This window comes from Saccoglossus kowalevskii, chromosome 4, assembly GCF_978046115.1.
Source record: "Saccoglossus kowalevskii chromosome 4, keSacKowa6.1, whole genome shotgun sequence".
Taxonomy (NCBI): Eukaryota; Metazoa; Hemichordata; class Enteropneusta; family Harrimaniidae; genus Saccoglossus; species Saccoglossus kowalevskii.
Window position 1 is genome coordinate 28,010,871 of NC_140644.1, and position 18,346 is coordinate 28,029,216.

The 18,346-nt window shown below is 36.2% G+C and overlaps 1 protein-coding gene across 1 annotated transcript; it reads right to left on the minus strand.

Moving 5' to 3' along the window:
• Positions 1-168: 168 nt before the first annotated feature.
• On the minus strand, positions 169-17,886 carry LOC102807371 (dolichyl pyrophosphate Glc1Man9GlcNAc2 alpha-1,3-glucosyltransferase-like). The gene is made up of 14 exons (XM_085498601.1): positions 17,776-17,886; positions 17,409-17,528; positions 15,673-15,751; positions 15,115-15,308; positions 13,927-14,039; positions 13,160-13,227; positions 12,300-12,426; positions 11,747-11,850; positions 10,309-10,429; positions 8,696-8,832; positions 8,179-8,318; positions 2,146-2,243; positions 1,619-1,691; positions 169-1,365 (listed from the first exon to the last, which is right to left on the minus strand). The coding sequence occupies exons 2-14, from the start codon at positions 17,495-17,497 to the stop codon at positions 1,119-1,121; spliced, it is 1,590 nt and encodes a 529-aa protein (XP_085354727.1). The 5' UTR covers positions 17,498-17,528; positions 17,776-17,886; the 3' UTR covers positions 169-1,118.
• Positions 17,887-18,346: the final 460 nt, after the last annotated feature.

Here is an 18,346-nt window from a genome sequence, read left to right on the forward strand (position 1 = left end):
CTATATGAATAACAGACTTTCAATAGTGTCTGAATACAAAGTAATGTAGCTATCATGTTTTCTCTCAGGCATGTTGGCAGATGGTTGTGTTTATACTGTAAATCATGTTACTATCCTGGCATAATCATCAAAGCAATCTGAAGGAAGGAACAAGTACATAGACGGAAATTGGTGTGTTTCTTGTATATTTATTAGGAAAAATTGTACTTTACAAAAAGTCAAGTTCCTGAATAATTCCAATCATATTTTATTGTCATAAGAATATTTCAGTGACATCAAACAATGACTAGCATGACAATCACTGCTTACATCATTTGCACTAGCTGTCAGCACCAGAGAAAACCAAATATACAAGGAATTATTATAATTACAAAATATGACAGTGTATGTAAATGACAACAATCAAAACTAATGTCTCCTTAACACTAAATGGTTATAAAAATGTTTGAAATGTTGATTAGATGAAAAGCAGTGTCTAATTCCATTGTTTGTCAAAAGTTATCAGTGAAACAGGTAAAAGAAAATCGCAGTAAATATTGTTCAGGAATGTTTATGTTAAACAATGTTAATTACAGTGAATTTTGGCTGCCAAGAAAACTTCTTGGCAAAAGTACCCATGAAATTTTACCAGCTGACCGCAAAATACATGACATTTTGATTGTCATACAAAATACAAGTAAAATTTAATGGCTGACTCACAATACATGACTATCTCACAAAAATTAAATATTGTTTAATTTTAAAACGGTTATAAATAAGTAAAATCAATAACAGTCATATCTTTCTGAATGTTATTAAATCACTTATTTTTTTGTTTTGCAAATTATATTATCAGTAAAAATAACAACACAGCTACACCCAGTACTCCATTCAAGACTTTATAGTATTGATCTGAGATTTACTTATGTATTATCAATTACAAATGGTAGTGTATGTTAATGTAGTCCTACCAATTAATATCTCTACTCGCACTGTAACCCAGACACAGCACTTTAACTTAAACTTAAACATCAAGAACTAAATTCCTACAAAGTTTTTAAAATTTGCAGCTAAACAATAAAATATATTTAGTGAATAGAATAAAATTTAATTTGATCTGATAAGTTTTATTTTTCATTTTAATCTTGTTTCACTTGGAGCTTGGTTGTATCACTTAGGGTGATACGGTAGAGTTGTAACCATGACCACAGCACACCAATGGCACAGTATACGGATGTTAGCATGAGAGGTATGAATTCATACTTCTTAGTAAACGGCATAAGTGGCAGTAGTATCTCACATATGATATACAAATGAATGAAACCTAAGAGATACAGTTTCTGTAGTCTGGGCAGGATGCTGACCATGGAATTCTTTTTTGTTGTTCTGTGAATTAATATCAAAATGAGAGCATAGTAAGTGAACAAGCAATAAACATTTCACAAATTAATTAATACATACAATTAAAGCGAGAGGGTCGTCACCTGTGCACGTGCGAGAATTTAATCCCAAGCGCCTATAACAACACACGCTAAAAACGCAAAGCTTTATGGGTAGATGCTTGTTTGTAAACAATGACACGCTATCGCCATCTGACGCATGCACAGGTTACAACTCCCTCGCTTTAAAACATACATACCTATACAGGCTGCCCAAACACATGAAAGTTAGAATACAGTACATCATCATTAAACAGACTTTTATCGGTGTTTCTGGAACAATAAAAATAACAATGGTGAAAGGTTAGTATGCCACATAGACACATAATATATAAATATTCATGAATACTGAATTAACATTCCCCAATACCACCCATATTATGCATTTAATGTAAGACTGCATAGACTGCAAATATATACACATGAAAGGCGTAGGCCAATGGTGAACTAATTTTGTAAAGCAGAATTTTGTTCATCGGCTCAGACAAGAAATCCTTACTGTAAACGGGGAGCAAAATGTCACGTTAAAACAGGGCCCACACTTTGAAATAATTGAATGGATTTACAATATTTACAAGTCATTTACTTCTTTAAAACAAGATAAGGGAATACATATGCAGCTATATTGAAAAAATGTAGACAAAATGTTCTGGATATGTAGGTTGGTGAAATGATTCCCCTTGATGTTTTCCCAGTTTATGACAAAGCATAAATATTACTGTCTTACCTGCACTTGTGAAGATAAGTGGAAAGAGAGAATAATGACCCACAGTTGATAGTAAAATATAAACTTGAGCTTCTTTCTTGGAATCAACAGCTAGCAGGCTGTGTGAAGAGAACAACAAAATGGGTATGTGTGGAATCAACAGGTAGCAGGCTGTGTGAAGATAACAACAAAATGGGTATGTGTGGAATCAACAGGTAGCAGGCTATGTGAAGAAAACAACAAAATGGGTATGTGTGGAATCAACAGGTAGCAGGCTGTGTGAAGAGAACAACAAAATGGGTATGTGTGGAATCAACAGGTAGCAGGCTGTGTGAAGAGAACAACAAAATGGTAGTGTGTGGAATCAACAGGTAGCAGGCTGTGTGAAGAGAACAGCAAAATGGGTATGTGTGGAATCAACAGCTAGCAGGCTGTGTGAAGAGAACAACAAAATGGGTATGTGTGGAATCAACAGGTAGCAGGCTGTGTGAAGAGAACAGCAAAATGGGTATGTGTGGAATCAACAGGTAGCAGGCTATGTGAAGAAAACAACAAAATGGGTATGTGTGGAATCAACAGCTAGCAGGCTGTGTGAAGAGAACAGCAAAATGGGTATGTGTGGAATCAACAGGTAGCAGGCTGTGTGAAGAGAACAACAAAATGGGTATGTGTGGAATCAACAGCTAGCAGGCTGTGTGAAGAGAACAGCAAAATGGGTATGTGTGGAATCAACAGGTAGCAGGCTGTGTGAAGAGAACAACAAAGTGGGTATGTGTGGAATCAACAGGTAGCAGGCTGTGTGAAGAGAACAGCAAAATGGGTATGTGTGGAATCAACAGGTAGCAGGCTGTGTGAAGAGAACAGCAAAATGGGTATGTGTGGAATCAACAGGTAGCAGGCTGTGTGAAGAGAACAACAAAGTGGGTATGTGTGGAATCAACAGGTAGCAGGCTGTGTGAAGAGAACAGCAAAATGGGTATGTGTGGAATCAACAGCTAGCAGGCTGTGTGAAGAGAACAACAAAATGGGTATGTGTGGAATCAACAGGTAGCAGGCTGTGTGAAGAGAACAGCAAAATGGGTATGTGTGGAATCAACAGGTAGCAGGCTATGTGAAGAAAACAACAAAATGGGTATGTGTGGAATCAACAGCTAGCAGGCTGTGTGAAGAGAACAGCAAAATGGGTATGTGTGGAATCAACAGGTAGCAGGCTGTGTGAAGAGAACAACAAAATGGGTATGTGTGGAATCAACAGCTAGCAGGCTGTGTGAAGAGAACAGCAAAATGGGTATGTGTGGAATCAACAGGTAGCAGGCTGTGTGAAGAGAACAACAAAGTGGGTATGTGTGGAATCAACAGGTAGCAGGCTGTGTGAAGAGAACAACAAAATGGGTATGTGTGGAATCAACAGTTAGCAGGCTGTGTGAAGAGAACAACAAAATGGTAGTGTGTGGAATCAACAGGTAGCAGGCTGTGTGAAGAGAACAGCAAAATGGGTATGTGTGGAATCAACAGCTAGCAGGCTGTGTGAAGAGAACAACAAAATGGGTATGTGTGGAATCAACAGGTAGCAGGCTGTGTGAAGAGAACAGCAAAATGGGTATGTGTGGAATCAACAGCTAGCAGGCTGTGTGAAGAGAACAGCAAAATGGGTATGTGTGGAATCAACAGGTAGCAGGCTGTGTGAAGAGAACAACAAAATGGGTATGTGTGGAATCAACAGGTAGCAGGCTGTGTGAAGAGAACAACAAAATGGGTATGTGTGGAATCAACAGTTAGCAGGCTGTGTGAAGAGAACAACAAAATGGTAGTGTGTGGAATCAACAGGTAGCAGGCTGTGTGAAGAGAACAGCAAAATGGGTATGTGTGGAATCAACAGGTAGCAGGCTGTGTGAAGATAACAACAAAATGGGTATGTGTGGAATCAACAGGTAGCAGGCTATGTGAAGAAAACAACAAAATGGGTATGTGTGGAATCAACAGGTAGCAGGCTGTGTGAAGAGAACAACAAAATGGGTATGTGTGGAATCAACAGGTAGCAGGCTGTGTGAAGAGAACAGCAAAATGGGTATGTGTGGAATCAACAGGTAGCAGGCTGTGTGAAGAGAACAGCAAAATGGGTATGTGTGGAATCAACAGGTAGCAGGCTGTGTGAAGAGAACAACAAAATGGGTATGTGTGGAATCAACAGGTAGCAGGCTGTGTGAAGAGAACAACAAAATGGGTATGTGTGGAATCAACAGTTAGCAGGCTGTGTGAAGAGAACAACAAAATGGTAGTGTGTGGAATCAACAGGTAGCAGGCTGTGTGAAGAGAACAGCAAAATGGGTATGTGTGGAATCAACAGGTAGCAGGCTGTGTGAAGATAACAACAAAATGGGTATGTGTGGAATCAACAGGTAGCAGGCTATGTGAAGAAAACAACAAAATGGGTATGTGTGGAATCAACAGGTAGCAGGCTGTGTGAAGAGAACAACAAAATGGGTATGTGTGGAATCAACAGGTAGCAGGCTGTGTGAAGAGAACAACAAAATGGTAGTGTGTGGAATCAACAGGTAGCAGGCTATGTGAAGAAAACAACAAAATGGGTATGTGTGGAATCAACAGCTAGCAGGCTGTGTGAAGAGAACAGCAAAATGGGTATGTGTGGAATCAACAGGTAGCAGGCTGTGTGAAGAGAACAACAAAATGGGTATGTGTGGAATCAACAGCTAGCAGGCTGTGTGAAGAGAACAGCAAAATGGGTATGTGTGGAATCAACAGGTAGCAGGCTGTGTGAAGAGAACAACAAAGTGGGTATGTGTGGAATCAACAGGTAGCAGGCTGTGTGAAGAGAACAGCAAAATGGGTATGTGTGGAATCAACAGGTAGCAGGCTGTGTGAAGAGAACAGCAAAATGGGTATGTGTGGAATCAACAGGTAGCAGGCTGTGTGAAGAGAACAACAAAGTGGGTATGTGTGGAATCAACAGGTAGCAGGCTGTGTGAAGAGAACAGCAAAATGGGTATGTGTGGAATCAACAGCTAGCAGGCTGTGTGAAGAGAACAACAAAATGGGTATGTGTGGAATCAACAGGTAGCAGGCTGTGTGAAGAGAACAGCAAAATGGGTATGTGTGGAATCAACAGGTAGCAGGCTATGTGAAGAAAACAACAAAATGGGTATGTGTGGAATCAACAGCTAGCAGGCTGTGTGAAGAGAACAGCAAAATGGGTATGTGTGGAATCAACAGGTAGCAGGCTGTGTGAAGAGAACAACAAAATGGGTATGTGTGGAATCAACAGCTAGCAGGCTGTGTGAAGAGAACAGCAAAATGGGTATGTGTGGAATCAACAGGTAGCAGGCTGTGTGAAGAGAACAACAAAGTGGGTATGTGTGGAATCAACAGGTAGCAGGCTGTGTGAAGAGAACAACAAAATGGGTATGTGTGGAATCAACAGTTAGCAGGCTGTGTGAAGAGAACAACAAAATGGTAGTGTGTGGAATCAACAGGTAGCAGGCTGTGTGAAGAGAACAGCAAAATGGGTATGTGTGGAATCAACAGGTAGCAGGCTGTGTGAAGAGAACAACAAAATGGGTATGTGTGGAATCAACAGGTAGCAGGCTGTGTGAAGAGAACAACAAAATGGGTATGTGTGGAATCAACAGTTAGCAGGCTGTGTGAAGAGAACAACAAAATGGTAGTGTGTGGAATCAACAGGTAGCAGGCTGTGTGAAGAGAACAGCAAAATGGGTATGTGTGGAATCAACAGGTAGCAGGCTGTGTGAAGATAACAACAAAATGGGTATGTGTGGAATCAACAGGTAGCAGGCTATGTGAAGAAAACAACAAAATGGGTATGTGTGGAATCAACAGGTAGCAGGCTGTGTGAAGAGAACAACAAAATGGGTATGTGTGGAATCAACAGGTAGCAGGCTGTGTGAAGAGAACAACAAAATGGTAGTGTGTGGAATCAACAGGTAGCAGGCTATGTGAAGAAAACAACAAAATGGGTATGTGTGGAATCAACAGCTAGCAGGCTGTGTGAAGAGAACAGCAAAATGGGTATGTGTGGAATCAACAGGTAGCAGGCTGTGTGAAGAGAACAACAAAATGGGTATGTGTGGAATCAACAGCTAGCAGGCTGTGTGAAGAGAACAGCAAAATGGGTATGTGTGGAATCAACAGGTAGCAGGCTGTGTGAAGAGAACAACAAAGTGGGTATGTGTGGAATCAACAGGTAGCAGGCTGTGTGAAGAGAACAGCAAAATGGGTATGTGTGGAATCAACAGGTAGCAGGCTGTGTGAAGAGAACAGCAAAATGGGTATGTGTGGAATCAACAGGTAGCAGGCTGTGTGAAGAGAACAACAAAGTGGGTATGTGTGGAATCAACAGGTAGCAGGCTGTGTGAAGAGAACAGCAAAATGGGTATGTGTGGAATCAACAGCTAGCAGGCTGTGTGAAGAGAACAACAAAATGGGTATGTGTGGAATCAACAGGTAGCAGGCTGTGTGAAGAGAACAGCAAAATGGGTATGTGTGGAATCAACAGGTAGCAGGCTATGTGAAGAAAACAACAAAATGGGTATGTGTGGAATCAACAGCTAGCAGGCTGTGTGAAGAGAACAGCAAAATGGGTATGTGTGGAATCAACAGGTAGCAGGCTGTGTGAAGAGAACAACAAAATGGGTATGTGTGGAATCAACAGCTAGCAGGCTGTGTGAAGAGAACAGCAAAATGGGTATGTGTGGAATCAACAGGTAGCAGGCTGTGTGAAGAGAACAACAAAGTGGGTATGTGTGGAATCAACAGGTAGCAGGCTGTGTGAAGAGAACAACAAAATGGGTATGTGTGGAATCAACAGTTAGCAGGCTGTGTGAAGAGAACAACAAAATGGTAGTGTGTGGAATCAACAGGTAGCAGGCTGTGTGAAGAGAACAGCAAAATGGGTATGTGTGGAATCAACAGCTAGCAGGCTGTGTGAAGAGAACAACAAAATGGGTATGTGTGGAATCAACAGGTAGCAGGCTGTGTGAAGAGAACAGCAAAATGGGTATGTGTGGAATCAACAGCTAGCAGGCTGTGTGAAGAGAACAGCAAAATGGGTATGTGTGGAATCAACAGGTAGCAGGCTGTGTGAAGAGAACAACAAAATGGGTATGTGTGGAATCAACAGGTAGCAGGCTGTGTGAAGAGAACAACAAAATGGGTATGTGTGGAATCAACAGTTAGCAGGCTGTGTGAAGAGAACAACAAAATGGTAGTGTGTGGAATCAACAGGTAGCAGGCTGTGTGAAGAGAACAGCAAAATGGGTATGTGTGGAATCAACAGCTAGCAGGCTGTGTGAAGAGAACAACAAAATGGGTATGTGTGGAATCAACAGCTAGCAGGCTGTGTGAAGAGAACAACAAAATGGGTATGTGTGGAATCAACAGCTAGCAGGCTGTGTGAAGAGAACAGCAAAATGGGTATGTGTGGAATCAACAGGTAGCAGGCTGTGTGAAGAGAACAACAAAATGGGTATGTGTGGAATCAACAGGTAACCAGAACCTTTTGTGCATTTTCTGTAATTTCATTTTTTATAATTTCATTTTCTATAATTTCATTATCACTTTTGGATTAAACTGACATAATTTTTCATTGGCGAAATGTCAAAGTTTTTTTTAAAAATATGAAAAACAAAGTATGCAGGTTATTTTGAATAAGGTGATTTTGACAATCAAAAGATAAAAGGGGAAAGGGTTACACAACATACGTTTTCTGAGACTTGCGGTTTTCAACAAGAAGTCAAAAGTTTCACTTTTTACTAAAAATATTCATCAAAATCAGAGAATTAAAAATATCATCATGAAATGAAAATATCTGAGTGAGGTCTACCCAAGGTACATATACACCAAGTATCAAAGCAATCAGGCTTTTAGTTTCCAAGAAGAAGTTGGAAAAGTAAAAAGTTGACACGGGTGACGAACACCAACAGACACCAGACAATCACTCATATGATAAGCTCTTAAAGAAGATATATTTTGGCAGGAAAAACTGCTGCAAGTACTTCTTATCAGATTGTTGACACTCACCATAGAGGTATTATAACAAGTAAGACAGCCTTCTCATGTACATGCCAGCCAAATATAAATGAACCATATGCACAAAGTGTTAAACAACGAAGAAAACTTTTAGGGCCTCTTGGATATCTCCATATATTGTAAACAGCAGGCTAGAAACAAATAAATGAAAAATAATGTGTCTGGCAGAGTGGTAATTTGAAATGATAGAACATTTCATTTATATAATGTAAGGGCATGCATAGTAGTGTATAGCAAGTAATATTCGTCTATCTTTTCTGTCTGGTCAACAACTTAGTTAGTTAGTCTATCACAAACGAATCCGAACATGAACAAGAAAAAAAATCAAAACAGGCAAAAATTCAGTTAAAAAATTCTCTGAATTTTCGATTTAAATTGTTACCAATTGTAACATTTCATTATGATCAGCTTCTTCTGTTTTTACACCAATTTATCATAAAGTCAAAATGTATACAGTAATACACAGGTTGAAGGTCAAACTGAAATTATTAGATGACAATAAACTTACCATGATTGAGAGTACTGTACATATCAATGTAATAACAGGAGGTATAGATGGTAATACAGTGTGGTCAAATTCCTGAACTAAACCACCAGTCATTGACGCTGTGCTAGCGTTAACAGAGATTACACCAAACCGAGACCCTGCAAGAAACAGACATAACACAGTATATATATAGAATGATGTTATGTCCTGAAATTGCATAATATTCAACAAATCACCCAGGTCATGGGTGAGTTTATTTGAGCATATGAATGCTCATCTATTTTTCATGAATCAATACCAGCTGGATCGAGTGCTGTGAGCAAAGACGTTTAGAAGATTGACAATACAATACATGGTTGATTTCATGTTTTTTAGAAAAGACATACCTCACTGTTGAATTGAAACTAAAGGCCAGCACTGAACATATTCAGATTTTATCCCATGTATCATGTCTGTTCCCTGTGATACAGCCTATTGGATAGTTTTGATATCCCACCCCTAATATCCAATGATTTTAAACATGTTCAAATAATAGTTTTCTAGGAGGAAATAGCATTTTTAGCAAAAAATGTACTAAAATAGAGAGGACTTGGAATGAACTAATCTAAATACAGATTTTAATAATACTATTTTAATAATACTTCAACACAAATTCAAAGTATGACAAAGACACTGTGATGTAAATATAACGAGTCATTGTCAATGAGACGTCCCCGTTACGTTCATATTTGAGTGACATATACATTCAAAGCAGATCATGACTGAAATCTCAGACCACTTTCAGTGGTCTGATCCGAAATGCACCTGCATATGTACAACACATTGTACTAAATCTGAACAAAATCCATCCATGCATGACTGAGATCCGGTTCCGGAATTGTGAAAATACGTGATTTTGATGCATTTTTGGTTTTAAAATGGCCATCATTCAGCTATTGTTAAGCGGATCATGAAACAAATGCACATACATATTTGTGACATGATGTACCTTGTGTGTATGAAGTTTGAACTCGATCAATCCAGGCATGTCTCAGATACGGATCCAGAACTGAATTTTTTAAAACAAAATGACTGCCAGTCGGCCATTTCAAACCCAATCCAAAAAAAAAATTACGTGCATCAAGGTCCTATTATGTTTAATGTATGTACCAAATTTGAAAAAAATCCGTCCATGCATAACTGAGACCCGGGTCCGGAAAGGTGAAAATGTGCAATTTTGATGCATTTTCGGCCTTAAAATGGCCGCTATTCGGCTATCGTTAATCGGATCATGAAAAAAATACATGTGCATATGTCCCATATAATGTGTGATGTATGAGTGAAGTTTGAACTTAATCGGTCCATGCATGTTCGAGATACAGGTAATCACGGATGCACGGACACACGGACGCATGGACGCACACAGGGCAAAACATAAGTCCCCGTTTTCGGACTACGTCTGAACGGGGACTAAAAATACATGTAGATGGGTAAAAGTTAAGTCATTTACAATATAGTAAAACTATAAAATAACAATATTTTTATTGACTGAGCACAGATCAAACAATATCCCTGCTGTGAACTGTGTTGCATACACCCATTTACAATGCAGAGGTTAATAAAGGGAGTGAATTGCATTGATACATTGTACTCACCAGCTGTGGAGAGAGCCTTGTCAACTACATTGTACAGAGCCCAGAAATTAGGAGCCCAGTAAGCATGGCACAGACCTCGTTTGAATGGAAATAACCTTGATAAAATCTGTTCTAGTTGTCCCTGAGTAAAAAAAACAATGTTATAAGGCACAGATTACTTCAATTTAAGTACTGTAAAATGACTAATTTTCACGGGGTTTAAATTTCGCTGATTTACCATTTCAGGCATATTCAGTGGGTTTTAAATTCACGGTTTTACCATTTAGATAATGTGTTCTATGCTAAATTTTACATATTCACTGGGTTTTAATTTAGCGCATTTTCCAGTCAGAGAAATAAGCAAAATTAAAACCCAGTGAATAATTAATCCTTTTACAGTAGATATAAATTATAATATAAAACAAGCCATGCATGGCACAGTCCCTGTTAGTTATCAAACTTAAGATATATAATTTTGTTTATAGTAATATAGTTCAAACATAATCATATCAGACATATGGATCCAGAAGCTGAAGCTAAAATGATTGATATTCAGTTATCTTGTATCTGAACGTCAAATGAGTACTTGTCCATATTGAGAGATATTGCAGTGGACATGCATTAATTAAAACAAAATGGCCAATGGTCATTCATTTTGAATACATCTGTATATCTATAACATGATTGATGTAGAATGAAAATATAAAAAAATTTAACATTATCAGTCAAATTATGTCAGAGATATGGCTCTAGAACCACATTCATTAAAAGAAAATGGCCACCAGTCAGCCATTTTGAATCAGATTTGAAAAATAAAAGTGACGTGCATCAGGGACCTATAATGTCTTATTGTATGTACTAAGTTTGAACAAAATCCATCCATAAAACAAGATTTGGTTCTCAGATTCCAAAAATGCTTTATTTTTGATGATTTTTTAGCACAAAAATGACCGCCACTTGGCCATTTTAAAACAGATAGTCAAACCAATATATCTGCATGTCTATGACATGATCTATAATGAATATATAAAATTTGAACATAATCAGTTAAAGTATGGCCAGGAATCAGTCCAGGAATGTCAAAGGTATAGGTCAGGACGCACGCACGCACGCACAGACACACAGACGCATAATAACTACATTAGTCAGTCAAAGCAAATTTATTCAAATATGGTGTTCCATAGGCTGGCTTTAGCAGAACCAAAAAATAATAATATGTATTCTGATTTAAATTTGCCAATTTAAATGCTACACTGCACATACATGTATGACATCATTTCCAACTAATCAAATTTATGGTCAACAGCCGACTGTGACAGCGTTTATTGACTAGTACATGCCTATACGTACTAATTGTAGAGGTGACAGACCTAGACAAGCATATGTAAGTGTGCCACTCTCCAAGCACAATAGATTATTTTGAAGAATGTACTCACTATAGTAAGCTGTATTTACTAACCATGTATATGAATGGTCCAAAGGACACAGCAAAGACTGCGATTACAATAGAACCTAACATCACAAGTCTTCCTAGACTAAGGCTACTCCACCTAACACTGCCATCTGTTGATGCAATCACATATAATTGTAATTTCAGTATCGCAATACAGTTTAAAGTAATTTCAGTGGATTACTAGTAGGAATTAAACAAAAGTAAATTGTTTTTCCACATCGATTCTCACATGTATTTGTTTTATTTGTATTTTAAAATTGGTTATCACAATTCGGATTGCATCCTTTTTTTAAACCTTGAAAAATAGATGCACACATTTTTGAAAGAAAAGCCCTGACATGCTCTAATACAGGCAAAAAGAAAATAGTAAAAAGACATTTTTTCTTGCTTTTGTTTTATGTTTTCTTTTTTTTTCACATTATCTTGGAAGAAACAAAAAAAAGCAATATTTTGAGTGACCTCTTTTAAACTGACATGCGAGTTGACCAGAAACGAATCATTTATTTTTCTGGACGAGTATTCCACTAATCCATAATATAAATTACTGGTATACACATACCTCTATTAGCCTGTGTAAAACAATAACATCGTAGCAGATATATAAAATAAGCTGGTGCAATGTATAGATAAATATGTTTAAAATTCAGTAAAATAGCAAACCATAAAGCACCATCCAAATTTCTACCCTAGAAGAACAAAACAATTACTGATATAAATTTTAATTTCTTTTCTGTTAACATTATTAATTTTTCTGTTCACTAGTATTCATAATTTATTTTTCAGTTACTGTCATCATTGCCTATATTACAGGTACCATAGATTGTATTTGTGTGAAGTGGGCTATATACATGCACTTGACATGGGTAATGACAGAAAAAAAGAGATTTTGGTTTTTGCCAGCATCACTATGAAACCTGTGTCTCACACATTTTTTCTTTTTGAATTTTTGTGTACCAGTACCATATGGTATATGGTATGGTATATGGTAGAATAGGGAATGTTTATTTTTTATTTTTAGAGAATGTTTTGTCAATCCTTTTCAACCTATAATACCAGTACATGAATTCAAAAACATTTATTTAATATAGTAAACATTGAATATATATCATGTTGTTGTGGCAGTTAAATAATCTTAAAACGAAACAAAAATTAAACCTTGAGACATCATTTTTCAACTTCCCTTTTGACGAGAAACAAAACCTTATATCAAAAACATTATATCAAATCATGTGACCATCAGGTCAAAGTTCAATCATAAGCATTACAAGATGTCCTTTTTTATACATGTACCAGCCTGGTTTATGAGAATAATGTTTTGACACACACTGCATTAAAGTGAAAATGATGGCACATTAGGCACCTGAAAAGTCACATACCTGTTGATATCATTCAGATGTTATAATTAAACTAGAGACAAACCTGTGTAATTCTTGTAATGGAAAGTATCATAATACCAAATAGAAAACCATTATATTGAAAATGAATGTCTGAAGATTAAGGTCAGGAAAATTGGTATACTTGTATGTGATACTTTTTTACTTATTAACCTAATCATATGGATATTTTATTTCAACTTCAGATGGGACATTATAAACACACAGGTTAACTGTGTTAATTAGATTTCCATTCTTAGTAATAGTAGTAGTAGTAGTAGCATATAAACTGAACACTAGGCAACATTGAGCATAAAATAATTTTTTATTTCATATTTTGAATGAATGTAAATCTAACTGGTAAAAATGCAAACAGTTTAAAAATCATGTTGGCCGAGTAAAAGCATTTGTCAAATAAATGACAAAATGAAAAAAACTCAAGGGCAGAACAAATCAATTTGCAAGTGTCACTTAGCATTAAGCATTTATCTTGTTCCTGCCAAAATATATACAAAAAATCCAAAAATTAGTTCAGATTTTTCTCACACAGGCAAGTTATTGAGCAAAATTTCATGAAATTAAAAGTGCGTTTCATCTCCAAAAGATGGGTCATTGCACCAAGTCCTGTTTAATATGAGACCTATAGTGACATATATACAATGCAAGTAAAATGCATTGTTTACACAAAGATTTAAAACACACATGGCGATACACACACTGTACTTCAGTGTTTGTACATATGATGTGATGACCTCATATTAACATCATACTATATAAAACAGATAAGTAGAATAATTCACAATTAAAGGATACGATCCACTATGAGTAATCCAAAGTTTCCAATCAATAAAAGTGTCAAAGTGAATGCAGGTTGGGATAAGAGATCTTCATTTTTGTTCTTCTTGCCTGGCAGTGTACTGCAAAATCTAAAATTTGAATACAAACCAAGAGTTACCAGTGAGAATAAGACAAAGATATTGTAAACCGCATAATTGTCATTGCTAGGAAATTTGTTACCAACACCCATGATATCCCTAAGAAGTTGACATTGCAAAGCAGTTTACATTAGTCAATTAAGCATGTATGTAAGTATAACAGGCATGTATGTAAGTATAAGCTTGTATGCAAGTATAATAAGCATGTAAGTATAAGCTTGTAAGTATAATAATTGTGTACATGTATAAGTATAAGCATGTATGAAAGTATAATAGGCATGTATGTAAGAATAATAAGCATGTATGAAAGTATAATAGGCATGTAAGTATAAGCTTGTATGCAAGTATAATAAGCATGTAAGTATAAGCTTGTAAGTATAATAATTTTGTACATGTATAAGTATAAGCATGTATGAAAGTATAATAGGCATGTATGTAAGTATAATAGGCATGTATGTAAGTATAATAGGCATGTATGTAAGTATAAGCTTGTATGCAATTATAATAAGCATGTAAGTATAAGCTTGTAAGTATAATAATTTTGTACATGTATAAGTATAAGCATGTATGTATCATAAGCATGTATGAAAGTATAATAGGCATGTATGGAAGTATAATAAGCATGTATGGAAGTATAATAAGCATGCATGTAAATATACTAGTGAGGAGACCATCAAAACCAAAACTATTACACAGGGAGCAAGTCATAATTTTCTCAATTGTTTTCATTGTTTCACAATCTCTTATAATCAATGTAATACAAAGCCTAAATTACTTATGCAGTACCAACATATGGAGATATGTAATAGGCATAAATATCAGTTATAGCTACAAAATGAATTCTTTGTCTTTCAGAATTTCATATTCCCCTCTGTCTATGTGCTGTTTGCATATTCATAAATATAAACATCCTAATATCTTTGTGTGTTCATTTGGTAATTTTGACTCAGTATTAAATACAAATGTAAATGAATTCAAAAATATGAAAAATTGATAAAGAACGCAGTTGCTTACAAAAATACAAAATATTATAAACATAGATGAACCAAGAAGAACACAAACTTACTCTTTGACCGCACATATGAAGACAAGATCTGCACCAATAACTGATAGTCTTTGGAATAGTATAGTTCCTTTACTTGCATAATTTAGATTATCTACAATAAGCATGGCAGGGTCAAATAACTCGGCTCCATATGACAGAGCACATTCAAACCATGCAAAAAATGGTGGGTAATCTAGCGTCCACTCAGATGTTTCCTACAAGGAAAAAAAATATATTTTTTCATATTTTCACATAATTTATTATCAAAGATTTCTAATCACCATGGCGATCTTTAATGGTATCCAGAGATTTTAAAAAGAACTATTTTGGTGAATGGATGAAAAGATTAAAGCAGTACTTGTAACTGACCATTTGATATCAAACCACTCTGCCTGATGTGCACAAATGTATTTATCTAAAGCGAGTAAAAATAGTATTTTTATGCACATGTATTAAATATATATATATATATATATATATATATATATATATATATATATATATATATATATATATATATATATATATATATATATATATTTAAATTGAAAATAATCATTTCATTCATGAAGTACTTACGTCATAATACCACTTTGACTCAGGTAAGCTATGAGTAATTGCTAACCAATTTCTGTGAACTTCAAAATCTGTAGAACGACTAAATAGAAACATACAAGACTGCATTGATTAATCAGCACTGTCATAAAAACTGTGCATGTACGTATTGTACGATTCTATCATGGTTTTGCTTTTCTACATGCTATACACATTTCAAAACATAAATATTGCTATGGTTAGGGTTCTGTACATAATAGTATGTATATTTCATCATCGTAATTATGAATAAGTGACACATATAATTTTGCAAATTCTTAGAATTTACTAGCATCTCTGCAGATGCACAACTGGTTTAGCAGCAGATGTCTGAATACTGGCAGCTATATGCGTAATATATTACATTTGCTGTTGTTGTAACAATCCCCTATATTTACATGCACAGTATTAGTTCTACCCAATACAGGACCTTCACTATGGAAAAACTGCATTTACCAAAATTAAATACATCCCGGTTACTAGTAACCTTGATTTAGTGGACACACATGGAAAATGAATGAAGATAGCAATATATGTATAAGCGATAGACCATTTTCCGTTCACTGCGAGAATCATGCGTTATGCGTGAAATCGAACGCAAAAACAGGACAAACAAAGGTCATAGCGTCGTAGTGGCGTTAAACATCGCATGGGATTTGACAAACGCGAAAGTATTTCGGGGGGCATTTTCATGCTTAATAATGTGCTGTACACATTTGATGATATACAATTTTGATTAAGTAAGGGTATTCAAAAGCAATATTCCTCTGTCGAAGATCGGCCGGTCGATGTGAGCTACGAAATTTTGAAATTCAAGTTCAAAGTCAAATCGTTCGATTTTTGCATTAGATGTTCGACACGCGTCTTTCATGCATCTCGTGAGATCTCGCAATTGTACGCAAAATCACCTATTGACGTCATAGTGGTTGGACACGCTTCAAACTGAAGTCAATGGATAATTAGCATATCTAACAATAAAGTTTCCTAACCATTCTTCTAGTAACCGTGAACATATACATTAAGAATTTACAGCTTTCATAACCATGTACAGAGATAACAATCTAATGAGAAGTGACCTCTCACGATTTGCAAAGATTATTCCTCCATTATTTAAAACCCCAAAATACTTTTCTACATATCAATTAACACTACCGATACTTTCTGGAAGTCTTGAAAGTCTATCCAAAAATGCTTTGCTAATCTGCACTCACACAGAAAGTTTTCCAAAGTTTTATTTTCGATGACAATGAACATAATTATATGTTAGTTGTACGGTGAAGAATTTTCGCAAACTCACTAATTTTGATTTGTTTTTGTTTATATTAACAGGTACCACTACCACTGAATAACCATAGAGGTAATTACAATGGAATAACTCAAGGCCCCGGATATCTGTATGCGATTGGAGTTCAAAGGTCAAATTGGATCATCTAGATGAGACGATATGTGAACGAATTATATTACACATATCACTACACCACGGTTACTAAAAAAAGATCCGGGATTGAATTACGGTAACCTACAAGAAAACTATGCCAACACTATTCGGTGTGTTCCCGTATGCACGGTCAATCATTGAGACCATGACAGATGGTTCTGATTCAATGTTCGTCTGCGAATGATTGGCGTTTGTAAATATTACTAGTACGTGAATGTGACAGATAAGTACAATATCTACGCAGACCTGCCGGAAAAATGATCTCAATAGAATATATACTTACTATGTAGGCATCAGCAAAAGTTTAATGCAAGTCACAACTGCCACGACAGGCCAAAAGTAAAGGCCAACAGGACTACAATCAGCATCCATTTTGGCTGAAAATTACATCAAGAAGCGCCCTCTACAAATTAAAAAATCAGTGAAGTACGTTGGTGGCGCCCTTTACCAAGCACAGCTTGGTTTTCTTCAGGGCTCATACCACTAATTTAATTTCCATAGACGACAATGTTAACATATGACGAGATTGCTATATGAAAATGATGAAGAAAGTTGAAAACATGGCTCAAAAATGGGAAATCAACATGCCAGTAAACAACCATATGTTGGCCAGCTCAAACTCTTACAAATCTCAGGTAAACAAGACGCACCTACTGTATTTGGATTGCACCTAGAGAAATCACTGGAAAAACACCAAGATTAGAACATCCGAATACACACAGAATAAACCCACAGGCACACAGTCGCTAAGTAGTAAACAAAAGACCACATGTTGGTCTCATCTTTGACCCAGGTGATTACGCCCTCAAACAGGGAGCACCTGGGAATAAACAAATTTAAAAAATTTCATTGGTTCTTTCAAGGCATTTAAATTGCCGGCTACGAGCAGCCATTGGTTGATTAGTGGTGTGAGACCTTCAACGACTATATGCGAATGATTACCGGTAGCTACGTAACAAGTGTAAACAAATATCACAAACAATGTCCCAAAATGGAGATGAGTCAACTCAGAGGTGTAATTGAACAACTTTCAAAAAGTTATTCTGCAGACATGTTCTGGACCCTGATAAACATGTATTAACTTGTATGTTAGATTCCAATCAAAACATGAAGTGTAATTATTCCAGAATAACATACAAAATTAAAAACAATGGCATGTGAAGATTTCCAAAAAAAGTAAAATAGGTAGGTTTAAACCCTGCATGGACATACATAATAGTA

Coding starts and splice junctions, on each gene's coding strand:
- LOC102807371 (XM_085498601.1), bottom strand. CDS start 17,497: ATGGATGCTGATTGTAGTCCTGTTGGCCTTTACTTTTGGCCTGTCGTG. Junction 10,430..11,746: donor TTGGACCATTCATATACATG/GTTAGTAAATAC, acceptor TTTTTTACTCAG/GGACAACTAGAACAGATTTT. Junction 1,366..1,618: donor TGTTTGGGCAGCCTGTATAG/GTATGTATGTTT, acceptor ATTAATTCACAG/AACAACAAAAAAGAATTCCA.